We start from the raw sequence: 19,258 nt of genomic DNA on the forward strand, positions 1-19,258 counted from the left end.
CATAAGATTACTATTCAAAGAAATATTCAACAGAAATAAGAGTGTGAAAAAAAATCTATAAATCGCCTTAAAAATATTCCATAAAAAAAAAAAGGCACTTTCATACAGTTTAATAAAGCCAAAGAAAATCTGAAAGTTGTTGTGTTTTTCATCCCCATGTTAGATAATGGGCCCTATCTTACACCCGGTGCAATGCAGCGCCAAGCGCGACACAAGTGTGTTTTGCTAGTTTCAGACCGACGCAGTTATCATTTTCACTTCCTGCGCCACGTTGTTTAAATAGCAAATGCATTTGCGCCCATTTGTGCGGCGTGCTGGTCTGACAACGAGGTGTGTTCCGTTGCTATTTTGAGACAACTGAAATAGACTGCTATATATATATATATATTTTTTTTTTTTTGTTATTTAAAGAGCGCGTTAGTAATGTGCCCCTATAGGCGGGTCCACAACACACGTACACTCTGCTTATTACACACACTCTGCTTATTACACACATATGCCAAATATTAAAAATAAAAGGATTACAATGTAAAAGATTATTATTGTGTGCATAAAGATATGGTGGAATCCGGCTTGTCCCGTAGATGGTCTGCTAGCGCACTTTTACCTCGCGCACGAGCAGATCCGTTTGCGCTCTGGAGACGCGTTCAGTCTTTCCACTATCAAATTCCGTCATGTAAATAGTGAATCTGCCATGGCACGAGCGCAACTGGTATTTAAAGAGAATTGGAGATGAGACTCTGATTGGATTAACACACGTAAATCCTAAAACACACCCATTACTCATTAAGAGAATAGGGACAACCCTTTTAGAGCATGTGCCTGGCGCACCGACCATTTTACCCATCGTTAAACTAGCAAATGTGGATTCGGACACGCCCTAAGTGAACTTGCGCCCTGCGCTTTAGACCATGCGCTTAGACCGTTAAAATAGGGCCCTAAAACTAATTAAGACTTTTTTTCTTCTATGCAACACAAAACTAGATTTTGGAGATTTTACAGAATCTCCTAGCTGCTCTTTTCCATACAAAGAAATCACAGACCAGTCCAGGTCCAAAAAGGATCATAAAAGTATTTGATAATACTTTTCTATATTCATATATTGCTTTTGTTATTGTTAGAGCTCAATTCTGGTCACTATATGCCTCTATTTTGCATGGAAAATAGAGATTTGTCATGCTGTATTAAGAAAAAAATCAAGTCTTGTTGGTTTGTATTGTCATGAGCATGAGTAAATGATGATAAAATGTTACATTTGAGGATAATTATTCCTCTAAACAAGGCTTTTATGATAAACATTCTCTAATAGCAAACTGTTTTCAAAAACAAATGCATAAATCTATTCATTATAAAACAAACATTGAGTCCGTTATCTGTTCCGAGCTTGCCATGCATGTGCAGATCTGCTGTGGTGTTAAACTCATACCAGATGGGTGTTGAGCTGCTCTCGGGCCGTGTCTGGTAATCCTCCCAGAGCTTTTGATGCTAACAGCTGACGCTCCGTGACTTTCAGCCACTGCTGCATGTCTTCAATCTCACCATGGAAACCTTGAGCCTAGAAAGCAGATCAGCCGGCGTCACAACAATAGAGTTCACACATTCATTACCGCGACTCGAAGAACACGGGCTTGATTAACGAGCGCAGATTATTAGCCTTGAAACGGCCAGTTTGTAGGAATTCTGAAACAAGAACAATGGTGTCTGGAGAAAAAAAATTTTTTAACAATGTTTTGGGTTGAAATCTATGGAGCAGGTGTGAAAAAAATATAAATTGTAAGCAAAAAAGTTTTTTGCATTTTATTAAAACTAGGGCTGTCAAAATTAACGTGTTATGCAATGAATTTTTTCAATTTGACGTGTTAAAATTATATTTAACGCAATTAACGCAGCTTCTGTTTTTTTCCGTCATCCTTTGGCAAGTATTACATTATACTGTATGATCACAGTCTTATTCATGCAATTCACGCATGATAAGACATAAAAGAGAACGCAGTGCGGTGTTAGCGCACACGTCTGTGAATCTCCTGTCTGTGACACACACAGCTTAAGACACACATTTGTGCCAAAATGCCTGTTTTGTCGAGAATCTTTGCAAGCACAGTTAAATAAAGATGCCATTAAACAAATATTTAAAATATAGGCTAATGTCTTTATGGTGTTTATAATTAATTTGGAGATTAAATGCGAAATTATTACAATATAAAAACATATTAAAAACTTTAATTAATCACTATTAATTGCACCTAACATTACAGAAAAATATATATTTTTTAAATTTATCAATTGACAGCACCAATTAAAACAAACTTAGTTGCCATTTAGTCAGTATTAATTGCACATGTCAAGAATTCATCTGGACATTTAAGTAAAAATTAGGATTTTATGTTCTTTGCAATTGTTCCTAAATTTTAGTTCGTAAAGTCAAGTAATTCGCCATTCAGGCGTTCACACATTAAAGCAAACTCTCTGAGTGAGAGCATGTGGACATCGAACTCTTTACTGCTTCTCTTTCACATTCTTTAAGATTAAGAGAGGACATTTTTGGCCTCATGTTGAGAACATCATCAATCATATCTCCATTTTAGGAAGCGCTGTGCCTGTGAGATTGCAGAGGGTTTCCAGGCCTCCGTCTGGCTGGTATTCTCTCCTGACCTGCAGTAAAGCACTGTCCAGAAGCTGCCATCTCTGCTCAGTCTTCTCCAGGACCGTCTTCCAGCGCTGGTTGAGGTTCTCCAGCTTGATCTGAAGACCACTGGCCTCCTCTCCAGCGCTGGAGTCCACGAGCTCCCTGCCCGCCTTGTTCACAGCCTCCACCGTGGTCTTATGGGCCAGCACATCGTTCTGCAACACCTAGAGAACGCGAACACACCACCAATCGTGAGACATCTGGGCGGTTCCGACCGCATTATTCAATTCACATTTATTTGTATAGCGCTTTTCACAATACACATCATTTCAAAGCAGCTTTACAGAAAATGCACGAGTCCACATTACAGTTTACAGTGATCTGAGTGATCAGAGATAAGTTATGTATTTCAGAAATGCACATATATAAAACCACAGTTAGCGAAAAAGTTATTAATTTAAACAATGTAAGAATTGAATGCAGAAACAACGAGCTCTTTAAAGAATACTTGTTTGTTAACAAATGATTATGCCGTTTGGAAAAGTGCAGCATGGGTGGGCTTGTTTTGGCTGGGACGTACGTGGTGCTTCGCGAGCTCGATCTCGATGGCTTTGGGGTCGCCACAGGTCTTCTTCTGTTCACTGAGCAGATCTTCAGTATGAGTGAGCCAAGCCAGAAGTTCATCCAGAGCGTGCTGGAACTGACCGAGAGCCAACAGCGCTCCCTCCAGCTTGTGCTACGAGAGATCAGGACACACAACAGACATCATGAACGTGTCGTGTAGTGGAGCATCACAGTGAATCTATCTTTAGTAGTCCAAATCTCTTTGAAAACAGTCAACATTTGAAAATATGTAACATTGTGTTTCAATGTTTCTTTGCAATGTCTTTAATATTACAAGAAAACATGCAACTAGATATTCAAAAATACTAGTTTAAGTCGACATGAACAGGCCTGCCGCCATGGGTTGTGTGCTGACTGTTAATTGTCATACAAAAAGATTGTGATTACTGATTCTGTTCTGTTCATGTCACTTACAGTGCAAGATTAATACTAACATTTTCAATTTCGTTTTACTTGGAATCCTTTATAATACAATAATAAAAATTATAATAAAATAATCCCATATCATTCACTTCAATGCTGTACAAATTGATGTTTATATAATATAATAATATAATATAATACCATTCCTATAAAGTAAGACCTTTGACCTTAGATCTTTGTGTACTTTATATCCGTGTTTTTTTTTATTCTTTATTCTTTACTCTTTATTCTTTTCTACTCATGCATTTGATGACTTTATCAAACGCTTACATTTATTTTATGTGAAAGGGAGAACGTGATTGATTTAAACTTCACAATTATTGCAGTTATCTCAAATAATTGCGATTAGATTAAATAACCATGATCAGACGATTAATCAATAAATGCAACAGGCCGATTTGCTTTCATAATTACAATCCAATCACTTCCCAACGGATAAAATCTCTTCCTTTTTTTATATCCTGTTGAATGCTGAGAAGCATCACATTAACAGACACAGTTGGGGTTGCGAACAGCATCCACATCGCCTGAAGTCTGGACCCTTCTCAGTGTCTGACCTGTCTGTTGATGATCTTTTTGTCCAGGTTTTCCCAGAGCATTTTCAGCTCATTCATCGGCTCCAGGATAGACGTTCGGTCGGTTTCCTCAAACACCTTCTTCAGCAGGAGCCCGGCCTGATGGTTCAGTCTCTCCATCTCGATCTGAAGCTGGTATGCGTCGCCTTTGAACTCCTTCACACACACACACACAACACATGATGCCGTGTTTCTAATTTTTGTCCAACAATCTACAAGAACACACTGCCAGGCTATTGTGAACCGCCTAGTAAATTCTTAGGAACTGCATACAAATGAAATCTTGGACTAAAAGCATGTTGGTTCACCTGTAAACCATTTAAAAACATGAATGGTTAAACATTTTCAATTGTGCAGGCTTAAACCCAGAGTAAATGAAAGTCTGTGTGTAAACACAGCTGCTGTGTGGTCTGTCAGCTCTATTATATTCATCAAACAATCAAAAATGAAAGGGACTGGAGATAAATAGCTCTAAACTTTGATCTGGATGCACTATGACTAACATAAAGCAACGTGTCATGGGTATGAGGAAATGTCCCGCACACGAACACTAGATCAGTACCTTCAGCTCCTCGATCTGCTGTTTCACAGTCTCCAGGTCTGTGCCCACGGGCGACATCGAGTCCAGTTTGCTCTCCATAATATCCACAGAGTCAAACATGTTCTGCAGAGGAGGGGAAACTATTGTCACAGGCTGCACATCGAGTCGAGTTTCACTCGTAGCCCCAATACAAATGTGGCTCAGATGACAGAGAAAATGAACAAAAGTCACACCTAAACCAATATTACCACTGGTTAATATTCACCTTGATCTCTTTATAAGAGATTAAACATCAGTTAATCAGCACTTGAACTAATCATTCGCTTAAAAGGGCTTTACGTATATGTATTAATCGCTTGTATTGCCAATGTGTGAACAGCTTGTAACAGGACTTTGAAAGCCTCAAGACTGATTATTATATGAAGGACTCGGGTCGGTTTCACTGGGAAAATTCAAAGATGTTTCCGAGCTCCCGAAAGCCTCTCTTCCGTTCAATGACACATGAAACGCTCATGTTCAGGATAATGCCGAGAGAACTATTCTGTACTGTAATGTCAAAGTGTCATGCAAAGAAAAGGCTTTCATAGTCTCACATTGCCAGATCTATATAGTCTAAAGTCTCAAATATATTTATATTCAAACTATCATAACTGATAATCACCTCATCTGTGGATATGATAGAGCTGCTGTATCTCTATGATCAGAGGATTTATGAACTGATGTTTCCTCACCGCTGTCAGTTTTGTTGTGTGTTTATGTTGTTATCGAGAGGAAAGCGGAGCACATATTTACATATTCATCTAAACGTCACTTTCAGCAGCGTCTGGATGTTTTATCGCTGAAAAGGTATTTCCAACTTCTTTTACCTCTAAGTGAAGAAGGAAAGCTCTGAGTAGCTACTGTACTGTATATCAGGCCTTGAATCTCGTTTGGTCTCTTGTGTGTTGTGTGCGCACGAGTTTGAGCAGTACGTCTCTGTCTGCAGTTCATTTAACGGCCACCGGTGTCACTAATAACAGTTTCTGAGCTCCACATACACATGATTACAGTAGTAATGTTCTTGATCTGGATACAATAATGCCAGTGACAAAAAAGCACAGGGTCATCATGGTTATGAGAAAGTCATTTTTTGCATTCTGAATTTTCCATGACACATTAAGTATATTTCCTTTCCAAATTCCCATTAGTTTCACTTTTAATGCTGATGAAAAAATATATATATATATATTATAAATATAAACATATTTTTCCCTTTCATAGGTTACACTTTATTTTAAGGTGTCATTGTTACAGTGTAATTATATATTTAAGTACTGTATAATATTAAGCAACTACATGTACTTACTATAGGGTTAGGGTAGGATTAGGGTTGGGCTGAGGGTTAGTTGCATGTAATTATACATAATTTACTGTTATTACTATGGTAAGTACATGTAACATATGTAACAAGGACACTAAAATAAAGTGTTACTCTTTATTTTAAGGTGATGTGGTCACTAAAGAAATAACAGTTAATTATGCATAATTATAAGCAATTAACTCTAAACCAAACCCTCACGCTATAGTAAGTACATGGTGTTAATTAAAATTACTCAGGATTTATTTTACACTGTAATAAAGTGTGACCCATTCATGTAATATTTGATTTTCCTTTAAGTACATATTCAGCATGACAGGCGATCAGACAGTGCTGACTCAAGAAGTTTCCGACAGATGTGTGTGTGTGTGTGATATTAACCTGGAGACTGTCCTGGAACTGAACCGCAGCCTGCATGGCTTCCTCGAGAGTCTCGACTCGCTCCTTCCATGTCTTGTTCAGGGTTTCCCAAGCGGAGTTCACCTGTGGGCCGAACGAGATGTGGTCAGACAGTGTGACGCCAACTCTGACTCATCAGCCCTCCAGTCACACCACCGACATTCACTTCACAAATGAACCATCGTTAGTATGATCTTATCTATTCATTGATAAACTCCATTCAAAATTCCACCAAACAAAAGTGAAGAACATAACCCTAATTAGGGATAACCTTAAGCCTAACCCTGCTTACACAATTTAATGCTGGATAGACTTGCTGAAGTTCCTCATTTTTAAACGCATCAAAAAAGAAAAATGGTAACACTTTATAATAAGGTTCATTAGTTAACATTAGTTTATGTATTAACTAACAGGAACTAACAATGAACAATACATTTTTTACAGTATTTATTAATCTTTGTTAATGTTAGTTAATACAAATCCAGCTGTTCATTGTTAGGGTTAGTTCACAGTGCATTAACTAATGTTAACATATACAACCTTTGATTTTAATAACGTATTAGTACATGTTGAAATTAACATGAACTAAGATTAATAAATGCTGTAAAAGTGCAGTTCATTATTAGTTCATGTTAACTAATGTAGTTAACTAATGGTAACTAATGAACCTTATTGTAAAGTGTTACCAAAAACACTTTTAAAACATGCAACAGGAACGCTTACAAATACTGTATCTACCATGGTAACTATCATTTAAAAAACCATAGTTACTACAGTATTTATTTTTAGCTAATATAAATAAATAAAGATTCTGAAAGCTTACATAAATGCATTATGATTTTACAATAGTAACAATTAACTATGGTGTTTTGGCAGAAACTATGAATACTTTGGTAAAGAGGTCTGCAATCCCGCAGGAAAGACAGTGAAATGTGCGCGGGAAGCGGGAGAAAGAAATGACTCGTGTCCTCCCGCAAAATATAATTATCTAATAATAACAGCACGCAGAAGTCTGTAACTAGAGATCTGAAGCGTCGTGTGTGTGTGTGTGTGTGTATGTGTGTGTGTGTGGAAAAATGGAAAAAATAGCCAATAGACGCCCGGAACGAGACAGAATCTAACCGGACCGGGACTGAAAGATCGGTGTAAAATACACTCAAGTATAGAGGAAATCTTAGAGAGTGAGATTGGGGACACAGGTTATATTCTATATCTTGGTAATATACCAGATTCAGTTAAAAATAGGAATAAATATTTACTGAGGAGACTACTAGCAACAGCAAAAAAGCGATTTCTTAGCGTTAATGCTCCAACATCTTCCCCCAAACAGAACTCCACAGAAATGTATAAAATGGAAAGACTGGCATTCAATTTAAGACTACAAGAAGAGACTTTTGAAAAACACTGGGGAAATGGACAACACGTATATCAAAACAGAGAGAAGAGAGAAAAATGTAATATTTCTATCACACATGTAACCACCATGAGAGAATATTACTTCAAGCTGCATGAAAGTATGGCTATGGACATGAGAATATTACATGTATGTATGTGTTTCTATAAGCGCGTATATGTATATATGTTTACATGATAACCTCAAGGATCTCTTGTACTAGCCGAATATGGAAAAAGTTTTTTATTTTTTTATGTTACATTTTGAAACAATTTCCATGTCAATGCCCATGAAGCTGTGTTGACTGTTTGTCTTTGTTCAGAAAAGTTATATAAAAATAAAGCGTAGAAATTCAGCATAGACCTCTTCCTATAGGCTTCTGCGGGCAGCAACGGGGCAAAACGTGCCTTTAACGGGATTAAATCTTGTCAATCCCGCACAGACCTCTACTTTCCTAAGCAATTGCTCTCCAATGCATCATTACCTCATCTATGCTCTTCTTGATCACTGGTTTATCAGGCTCTCCACACGCGGTCATGAGCTCGGCCCCCAGATTCTGGACCACGTTCAGCTCCTCCTGCAGCCCGTCAATCTCCTCTCTGAAGCTCTGTGGAGCAAAACAACGAGTGTGAAGCTGTTGAATGAATGTGAGCCTCTAAATCAGCCTCTGGTGTGAATCCTCCAGACCTCCACAGACTCCTGCTGCTGCTTGACCACTGAAGGGTCCACTCCAGGCTCCTCCAGCTCCCTCAGAAGATCATGCGTGTCCTTGATGGTGACGATGAGCGCGCAGTGATCGCACCAGAACTTCTCCGCTAAGTCCATGACATCCAGGAGCTTGGCCTCTCTTTCCTCCAGAAGAGCTTGGATGTCATTCCACAGGAACACCATCTGGTCCAGCTTATCTTGAACAGCTTCAGATGAAACAACAGAAGAGAGGCATCAGCATCAGCAAAACCACACGCGTTCTGGCACAATGCCTTCATAATGGGTTGTTATAGTTAACTAAAATCATTTTAAAAAAAATTATAAAAAAAAAAACGTTATTACTAAACGTAAAAGTTAACTGAAACAAAATAAAAAATATATATCTTATTTAAGCATTTGAATTCAGTTTAACTTTATGTACTAAAATTAGTGAAGCACCGAAAAGAAAATTCTGGGCTGAAAATGAAATTTTACTAATATTACATATTTTATTTAATTTCATACATTTTAGTGATGCACCGAAATACATTTTTTATTTCCATTTTTTTTTTTTATATTAACATTTAAACAATGGCTGGTATAACTTTTTTTCATGACATTTATTCAAATATAAATTAAATAATGAAGACATCACTATTGTAGTGCATGTTTTTTGCAATTTTTGGGCAAATGCAAATGAACTAATTTTTATGTTTGAGTTTATTCATTTAAAACATCAAAACAGCATTTATTGTTAAATTTCATAAAAAAAATAATAGAAAGTTGAGACTGTTTAATTTAAAAAGTAAAAAAGCTAATTGGATGACAGTCGCGCTACAAACGTTTAGTGAAGATTTGTTTACGCATGTCCAGAAATCAGTACCGACTAAAAGACAGATCTTGAGATCCATATCAGTATCAAATAAAAACAAGGAAATCATTCGGTCAACCCGGCCCTAGAACGCACCGTCGGAAAAACGCTGCTTAAACGCCACTATTTCGGTCAAGGATTCAGTGCGTCAGTAACTAAAATAACTCAAACTGATATAAAAATGAGTTACACTTTATTTTAAGGTGTCATTGTTACAGTGTAATTATATATTTAAGTACTGTGTAATATTAAGCAACTACATGTACTTACTATAGGGTTAGGGTAGGATTAGGGTTGGGCTGAGGGTTAGTTCCATGTAATTATGCATAATTTACTGTTATTACTATGGTAAGTACATGTAACATATGTAACAAACACACTGTAAAATAAAGTGTTACCTAAAAATGTATAAAAACTATATAGACATTGAAATGAACAAAATGACAAAAACAACACAATTACTAAAACTTAAACTAAATTTTAAAAGAAAAATATTAAAACATTAATTGAAAATATGAATAAAACTCCAGCTCCAGCCTATAGTTACCTTTGGCGGAGAGGTCCTTGTCCGCTCCATCCGAGCGCGCGATCATCTCCTCTCCTCGCTCTTTGAGGGTCTCGTACGAGGGCTGAAGCTTCTCCAGGTCTACAGTCACTGCTCTGTTCTCGGAGATCTGCTCTCGGATCTTCTCCACCTCCACAGAGATGGACGGAGGCTGGCGCAGGCGTTCAGAGATCCGCTCCAGAGACTCCAGCATCGGCTCGATCTTATCATGGAACTGTGGAGAGCAGACTCATTTAAATACTTACATTACTGCTCAAAAGTTTGGAATAATTAGGCTCATTCGTGGGTCTGTGACAAAAAACTTTTGGCGGAATAATAAAAAAAAAGAAAATAATAATAACTAGAATGTACATTTCCTGAAGAAAATGAGAGTGGTGCTTGCAGCGACAAAACTCGCCACTGGGCAGATGCTAACAAAATTAACATGTTGTGATACCATGATATACCACGTTTTAGCATGATTTACCATATTATAACATGATTTACCATGTTTCTAAGATGATTTACTACGATTTACCACATTCTAGCATGATCTACTATGATTAGTATGTTGTTAGAATGATGCTATCATGATTAGCATGTTGTTAGCATGATTAGCAGGTTGGTAGCATGATGCTACCACTCAAAAGTTTGGAATAATTAGGCTTTTTTATGTTTTTGAAGGAAGCCTCTTTATGCTGCTCACTAAGGCAGTATTTATTTAATAAAATGACTGTTTTCTATTAGCCTGGTTAAAGGGATACTCCACTTTTTTTGGAAATAGGCTCATTTTACAACTCCCCCAGAGTTAAACAGTTAAGTTTTACCGTTTTCGAATCCATTCAGCCGATCTCCGGGTCTGGGGGTCCCACTTTTAGCATAGCTTAGCATAATGAATTGAACCGGACAAGACCATTAGCATCTCTCTCAAAAAAATGAACAAAGCGTTTCTATATTTTTCCTATTTAAAACTTGACTCTTCTGTAGTTACATCGTGTACTAAGACCGACGGAAAATGAAAAGTTGAGATTTTCTAGGCTGATATGGCTAGGAACTATACTCTCATTCCTGCGTAATAATCAAGAAACGTTGCTGCAGTACCATGGGTGCAGCAGGCGTAATGATATGACGCAGCGCATGCCGCCTGATAATAGGCTACTGAGCTGGGAATATCATTACGCCTGCTGCACCCATGGTACTGCAGCAACGTTTCTTGATTATTACGCAGGAATGAGAGTATAGTTCCTAGCCATATCAGCCTAGAAAATCTCAACTTTTCATTTTCCGTCGGTCTTAGTACACGATGTAACTACAGAAGAGTCAAGTTTTAAATAGGAAAAATATAGAAACGCTTTGTTCATTTTCTTGAGAGAGATGCTAATGGTCTTGTCCGGTTCAATTCATTATGCTAAGCTATGCTAAAATTGGTACCGCCAGACCCGGAGATCGGCTGAATGGATTCGAAAACGGTAAAACTCAACTGTTTAACTCTGGGGGAGTTGTAAAATGAGCCTATTTCCAAAAAAAGTGGAGTATCCCTTTAAAACCAGACCATTCTCAGTAGTAACTGAGTTATGGTCTGGCAAAGCTCCATTAATAACTCATTTCCAAAGGGGCGTCACCAACGGACGTCGCTCAAATGCCTCTGGGCGCAGTTGGATAGATCTAAAACCAATCAGAGCGATCGTCATCGTGTAAAGCCCGTCCCAACGTTTCTGATTGGTGCCGTGATTTCGACGGATTAGAAATGGGCTTGAATGAGCTCTTTGCCAGACTACTTGCAGAGCAAATCTAAATTTGCCGGAAGTTGTCAGGGTTTTCCCAGGCTAGTTTTCTATGTGAATATATAGTAAAATGTAATTTATTCCTGTGATCAAAGCTGAATTTACAGCGTCATTACAGTGACAGACATGATCTTTCAGAAATCATTCTAATATGATGATTTGCCACTCAAGAAAATTTTTTGCTAATGTTAACAACTATTATTCAAAAGTTTGGGGTAAGTACGGTTTAAAAAAAAACTTTTATTCAGCAAGCATGCATTAAATTGATCAAAAGTGAAAGATATTCATAATCTTACAAAAGATTTATATTTAAAACAAAATGCTGTTCATTTAACTAAAACAAATGTGAATGCTTGAAAAGGAGAGAATAAAGTGAACCCGTACCTGAGTGGACTTGGAGATGGCCTCGTCCAGGACCGCGGCTCTGATCTTGACGTCCACTTTCAGCTGACCGTACAGTGTGTCGGTGGTCTCGTACTTCTCTCTGATGGCCGTGGCTTCAGCGGGACTCAACTCCACCAGCTGAGGTCCAGTTTTATTCATCTTGTCAATGTGTGGCTTGTGCTCTGCTATCAGCTCCCTCATTTGCTGAAGGTGTAAAGTTGAATATCATCAGAATAGTTTATAACATTATCATCAAAAAAACTGTTAAAGATCACAGTTAGACAAAATTTCAGGACATGTCAGGACACGGATGTACATAATGTTTTATCCTCTTAACCCTTCTAGTAAAGCACTAAGCCATCCAAGGCGCTGCATTACAGTGATTTTGTGACAGTTAAGCACAAGGCAAAACAGTAAACCATGGTAAAATCACAGCCTCGAATTGCATATTGCTTTGATAAAATGCCAGCACCTGCACAGTATATATATTCACAGTATATATATATCCGGGATTCGAACTCGGGTCACCCGAAGCGCAACGCCGCTATATGTCGGTGCCCTGCCCATGAGGCTATCGGTGCTGACCATTACATGTATTCTGAACCAAAATCCAGTCAACACGTTCAGAAGCGGAGAAAGCCACTGCAATAATGCCAACAGAGCTACTGTGAGTATAATTGCCATTCTCTAAAAATAAAGCTAACATTTATGTCACAAGAGCACTGTCTCTGTTGTGTCCTCCACTGACCAGTTCACAAGACACGAGACATTAATAAACGTATGCAGGTTGATATGATGTAAAGCATATGTAATCATACGCATTACAGCACTGCGCATTTGGGCAAGCTATAGTACTTTTGAATCTGATTAAGAAAATAGTCGTATTCAATTGTTGCTTGCTTGATTTTTTGCTGTCGATCGAATGATTTCAGGCCTTTTCTATCCGATCAAAATTCTTTAGGATAGATTGAGATATTTACATGAATGCTTTTTTGAGTCATATATCTGATGATAATGTGTGTTATTTAATATAACTGGGAATAATATGTGGGTGCATGTAAACGTAGATAATGTTATTTAACACAAACCAATCAGCAGCAGTAAAAACAAATAAAATGTATAGTTATTAGTTCTCACACATATACATACAGTATACATATACATATATATATATATATATATATATATATATATATATATATATATATATATATATAAAATCAAATTGGCAACACTTTATTTTGACGGTCCACTTTAGACATTCTGTTGACAATAAGTAACGTTACAACTACATGTCAACTTATTCTACTAACCCTAACCACTATCAGCTCTAATGAGAGTAAGTTGACATGTAGGCGCAACATTACTTGTCTAAAGTGGACTATCAAAATTAAATGCAATCAAATGATTTTATTTCCGACAGAGGATGAGTAGCATCCCTCAACTGAAGGTGTGTGCTTCATTAATAAGAGGAATGATCTAGTGCACGTGTGTAACTGTCATGAGTGTTAATGGCTGTTAGCCTCACCCTCAGCTCCTCTTGTTGCTGTCGGAGGGCTTCGTACTCGATGGCCGGCTGGGACAGCTGAGTGAAGGTAGTTCTGGTCTCCTGAAGCCATGGCCAGAGCTCATCGTGCGTCTCCCAGAACTGGCAGGCCAGAGAATGAGCTCTTTCCAGCTGCAGACAGCGCTCCGAGTTCAGCTGACTGACCACACTGTATTTCTCCGACAACACCTGGAGCTTCACCTGTACGAGACCACAGTGATTTCACCTGCACTGGACACAGCTTAGGCTCCATTTCTTTATACATGTACTTTTATTTACCCTCAACACCTGCTTCTCTGCTTCATCTTTGCTGTTCATAATGGCCTCGCCGGTCTTTACAATGTCATCCACAGCATCTTTATGTCTCATAATGTCCATGGAGAAGCTCTGGAGGAGAAAGACGATGTGGGCTTTATTACCAGGGCTTGACATTAACACCTACCAATCTGCCAAAAGTGTGTGTGTTTCAGCAGTGGTGTGTAACGCATTCACTGATACTAGACACTTTGGCGGGTTGAATTTAATTATTTTTTCAATTGTAGTCTTTTAAAAAGGCATCTGAAATAATGACCTAAGTGCAATGTAGTGTTGTCAAAAATATAGATTTTTTGATACGTCGAAACTGAAAGATCTGAAACGCTTCCAATACTCATTTTCCTCAGAATAGACACACGAGACCAGCTGCTCTTTCTCTCTCTCTCATCTCTCCGGCAGCGAGTTACACACAAACCCGCCTCCACTCACTCACTCGTTTCATTTGCTCTGGATTAATATTGTTGGTGTTTCAGGGTTTGAATTTCGGCATGGGATTTTGAGCTCAAACCCAAAGTGCGACATAAAGATGCCTCTCAATACTAAATTGAGTTCTTTTTCGCTGCTTATTACGCTTAAACAGTCAAATACACAACATAATGTCAAACTCCAACTTGGTGAGTATTCACATAAACACAGTCTTTCATGTTTTAAGTGAATGTAAACAGTTGAGAAAGAAAACGCATGTGTAACAGTGTAATGAGTTGGTGCGTAAGCTCTTAAAGTGACATGAGCCAAATTATAAGATAATATTAAAGGGGGGGTGAAATGCTCATTTTCACTCAATCTCCTGTTAATCTTGAGTACCTATAGAGTAGTATTGCATCCTTCATATCTCCAAAAAGTCTTTAGTTTTATTATATTTATAAAAGAAAGATAGGCTGTACCGAGTCTTTCTGGAAAAAAACGAGCGTCTGGAGGCGGGCCGTGTGGGCGAAGCCAGAGCCATAGAGAGAATCCGTCGATCTGGGCTTTGTTTATAAAACATTCATCGTCGAAATACAGGGAACAAACAGTCTACACAACTACACAACAATCTGCATCCACTGTTCCTAACGCTGGGTTCTTTGGGAAGCTTTCCCTCACATCCAAAAACACACTATGCAGCGCTGCCGATGATTTCCTGTTGAAGCGCGTTGATGTGCGCGGTCTCGCTCTCCTGGTCGACGTGTGCTTTTCCGGGAGAAATGCTCATTTTCCGGGAGAAATGCTCATATTCCACTCTGGTCTACGTCATTAGATCCACGGTCGAAAAAAAACAGCCGAAACTTGTACCAACCCGGAAGTAAGATTTTCGGCACAGAAATTCTCCGTTATTCGTCCAAAATATTTTTTAAAAACTTTGGCCATGTTAAGCATAAGAATCCATCTCTTTAACACTGTAAACAACTCTGAATACATGAAACACCATTGTACCCCCCCTTTAAAAATAATATTAAAAATATCCATATGGCAGTTTTCCCCAATGGTATCGATGTCAGAATCGTGGCCAGTGAAACTGCTGAGTGGCTGGTAACTTTGGAAAACCACAGGCCACAGTGGCTGGTGAGCAAAAACGTCAATGTCAAGCCCTGATTATAACGTATGTGTTAGAGACGACCACGCAAACGTCCGACTGACCTTCTGAGCCTGTAGCTGAGCTGCGGTCTGCTCCGGTTCAAGCCTGACATCTCCAAGACAGGACAACTTCTTCTCTGCCTTCGACAGCCACTCCAGCTCAGTGGCGGCCGCCTGATCGAACTGCACATCAGAGGAAAAACAAGAAAACAGTGATATGTGACTGTCCATATCATGTTTCCATGTGCTTCTAACACAATGCATACATTTAATTAACATTGATATATAGTTTGATGTACTATGCATACAGATTCATATGTTCATAATGCACAGCTTCTTCTCCAGTCAACCCTGAGCATTATTGGAAACAAAGCTGCAAAATCAGGCCATTCAGAAATTCACATGAGCTCATTAACATGATCCCCACATTTACATAACAACACCATGAATATTCAGCAAATGAAGACAGGTTGTTACTTGTTTTACAAGGAAAGAGATTAGCCAATCAGGTCATTTGTATATATAAGTCTAAAAACAGTATGTTTAAGTGTCAGCTTCAGACATCAAGAGAGCTTTTGGTTCAACAAACAGTGCCTGATATTATAATTGGACTCAAATGGTCACTAAAATTCATAACATTCCCCTTTATAAAAGCTAGATAACCCACATTCATAATATAATTTATATTGATATATATCAATAATAATTTTAAATGTATTCTATATTATTAGTAGTAGTATTTTACTTTGCTAATTATTTAAAAAACCCAGGCGAGTCAGCTATGCTAAACTAATCAGTAATAAACCATATAAACACACTAATGTGATGCAAATGTAATCAATCTGGGTCACACTCCATTAGTATATTATGTAAATACCATCAAGGCGACTCAAAAGAATAAATAAAGTTTGGACGACTATAAAGCATTGAGAATTAACACCACAATGAGTCCGATCACCCTTGGCAGCAATCACAGGCGCTTCATTGTTTGGGCCTTTCAACAAACTTCATTGTGAATCCTCCTAATAGAAGGGTGGTGTTACTTCCTCGAGCAGCTGAGAGCCACCGTACCTGCTGGGATTTTAAGATGGCAGCTCCAGTCTGGTCCACGTGTTGTGTAATGGCATCGCTGGCCGATCGGTAGCGCTCGTTGTAATCTGTGACCATCCTGTCCAACCCTTCTCTCGCTCGCCAAGGAACCAGTTCCAGCAGAGCGCTGGTCACTTCATTCAGAGAGTCCACCAGTGGCTTCTGGTCCTTAACCTCCTTCAGCAGTGTCTGAATGGGACAAATAAAGGATAGACTGATATATCCACCAATTCTGACTATACTTTAAAAAAAAAAAAAAAAAAATTCATTTTCAAGTGTTTTTGTGTCAATATTAAGTAGATGTTTCTTTTGGGTTTACTGTGTGAAATAGAGTTTTTTTGGTGTCACTTTATATTACAGTGTCCTTGTTATACAGGTTACCTGTACTTACTAGAGTAATAACAGTAAATTATGCATACTTACAAGCAACTAACCCTAAACCTATAGTTTAACCCTAAACCTACAGTCATTTCACTGTCACAATGACACCTTCAAATTAAGTGTAACAGATTTTATTTTGCATTTTTTATCAAACATCATAATTATATCACTATCAGCCAGTGTTTGCAAGCTCTTTATTTGAGTTATATTGGATTTTAATTCTCTGTTATGTTTTATTCAAAGCCATCTTGAATGTTTCTCCTAAATGTATTTAACAGGGCAATTTCATAGACTATATAATTTAGTCTGGCAAATCTGAGCACAGTTTGAGATATTAGTGAGATCTCTTCTGAGTCTATGAAGGAAACCAATAAGGGGGAGACTTAGGGTACATTTACACGACAATGATACTAAAAACGATGTACGAATCCGCAAAAACGACTAAAACACTGTATTATTCATGCCAGGCCAGTGAAACACCACGTGCCTATAACATGTAATACACAAGCACATGACGTCACTGTTTTCACGAATAGTTTTTTTTGTAGTTTACACAGAGACGATAACAGTGAAAACTTTTCAAAAAAAGTTTGTATTTTCAGGCCCCCAAAACGCAGTTGTCGTGTAAATGAACGGCTAATCATTTTTTCCCCATTTTTAGTAGAAACCGGTGTTGTAAACAGCCCCTTAATAGACTCAGTTTGTTTGGTATTCGAGGTGCCTAGCATAAACACTTTTGTAAATTCTCTTTCCTAAGCGTTAAAATGCATCTGCAGCACCATCACTTACTTTCTGCCTCTCTTGCAAGCCAGTGAGCTGTTCTCCGACCGGTTCTTCAGCTTTAAATGAAGCCAGCTCAGACTCAACCTTCTCCAGCCAGGAGTCCAGCTCCTCGTGGGTGTTTTGCAGCTTTGTGGCAAGAGACAGGGCTTTGTCCAGAGTCTTTGAAACATTGTTGCTCATTGTGTTGATCTCTGAATACCTCGTCTTTATTCCATCCAGTTTACCTTGGATGACGACAACCTCATCGCCTGAATGAAAGTGAACACACACATGATTCACAGTTTCAGAGCATCAAAAGCTTCCCATCAAACAGAAAACCTTCCAAATATTGACACTGTGTTTTTCTTCTTTAATCTCACCTGTGGACTGTTTCAGCAGTTCTACCCCATTTAGGATGGCCTGTTCAATATTTTGTTTCCTCAACTCAATGTCCTCATGAAGAGCCTGGACATTGAAACATATATCAGTCACCAGAACTTTCTAACAGAGCGATACAAAATCCGAGAAGACAGAGAAATGAAATGATGAAAACAAGGGAAGGAAGCCTTAAGAGGAGGAGCTTGTGAAGTACCAGCTGCTCAGCGTGCTGTTTCACGAGCACGGCCATCGTGTAGTCTTGGATCGAGACTTCGCTCAGTTTGCAGTGCACCTCATCGAGCCAGGTCATTAGGGACACTTCGTCCTCCCCAAAGAGCTGTGCATTAGCCAGGGCCTGTCGCAGTAACTCGGCCTTCTGACGGCAATGCTCCTGCAGCTCCATATATCTGCTGTTCATGCTGTCCAGCTTTGCCTGAACCAGCTCCTTGTCATCCACACAGCCCACCGCCCGAAGAGATTGGCCCAGACTCATGGCCTGGTACAAGACCTTCCCACGGCCCAAAACCTCCTCCTCTAAGGCCTGTTTACCATGGATGTCACATAACCAAGGAGCGGAAACCATAATAACAGAAAAAGAATGGATCAAATGAGAACACAAGCGAGAAGAACATAAATGCAGGGAATGGATAAAGTAAAACATAATGGAAAACAAACTAATAATGGTCACGGGACTATGCTGTCGCTACAGACGTTGGTCCTGTACCTTATGCTGAGAGATTTGCTCCTCTAACTTGGACGTCTGGGTGCCGATGGGCTCTGAGTTGGCTAGTCTTTTTTCGGTAGCTGTCAACCACTCCGTCAAAGGCTCAAGGGTCTCATGGAATTGCTGTGCCACCACCAATATATTCTCCAGCTGCTTGTGTCTGCCAAGAACGCTGCAGTTAGTTTTATTGCTGGACACGACTGGGTTTGATTATACTGTACACACACAGTCCTTTACCCACGAAAAAAGTAGTGATTGTGATTATACCTTATAAGTACAGCTGGAAAATGAGAACTGATTC

General features: G+C 38.7%; 1 protein-coding gene across 1 annotated transcript in view; it reads right to left on the reverse strand.

Moving 5' to 3' along the window:
* Positions 1–19,258, reverse strand: part of dst (dystonin) — a 202,274-nt gene that overhangs the window by 28,742 nt on the left and 154,274 nt on the right. Inside the window, exons 67-84 of the mRNA XM_079855818.1 lie at positions 18,958–19,117; positions 18,448–18,774; positions 18,236–18,320; positions 17,883–18,124; positions 16,695–16,901; positions 15,687–15,806; positions 14,034–14,141; positions 13,737–13,955; positions 12,209–12,412; positions 10,044–10,275; positions 8,626–8,852; positions 8,423–8,545; positions 6,528–6,629; positions 4,811–4,912; positions 4,231–4,404; positions 3,207–3,362; positions 2,653–2,850; positions 1,427–1,555 (exon numbers count right to left, since the gene is read on the reverse strand). Of these exons, the coding sequence (XP_079711944.1) occupies positions 1,427–1,555; positions 2,653–2,850; positions 3,207–3,362; positions 4,231–4,404; positions 4,811–4,912; positions 6,528–6,629; positions 8,423–8,545; positions 8,626–8,852; positions 10,044–10,275; positions 12,209–12,412; positions 13,737–13,955; positions 14,034–14,141; positions 15,687–15,806; positions 16,695–16,901; positions 17,883–18,124; positions 18,236–18,320; positions 18,448–18,774; positions 18,958–19,117 (3,115 nt within the window). The remainder of the gene's footprint in view (positions 1–1,426; positions 1,556–2,652; positions 2,851–3,206; positions 3,363–4,230; positions 4,405–4,810; positions 4,913–6,527; positions 6,630–8,422; positions 8,546–8,625; positions 8,853–10,043; positions 10,276–12,208; positions 12,413–13,736; positions 13,956–14,033; positions 14,142–15,686; positions 15,807–16,694; positions 16,902–17,882; positions 18,125–18,235; positions 18,321–18,447; positions 18,775–18,957; positions 19,118–19,258) is intronic.

The sequence above is a fragment of the Squalius cephalus genome (genome assembly GCF_949319135.1).
Source record: "Squalius cephalus genome assembly, chromosome: 21".
Classification (NCBI taxonomy): domain Eukaryota; kingdom Metazoa; phylum Chordata; class Actinopteri; order Cypriniformes; family Leuciscidae; genus Squalius; species Squalius cephalus.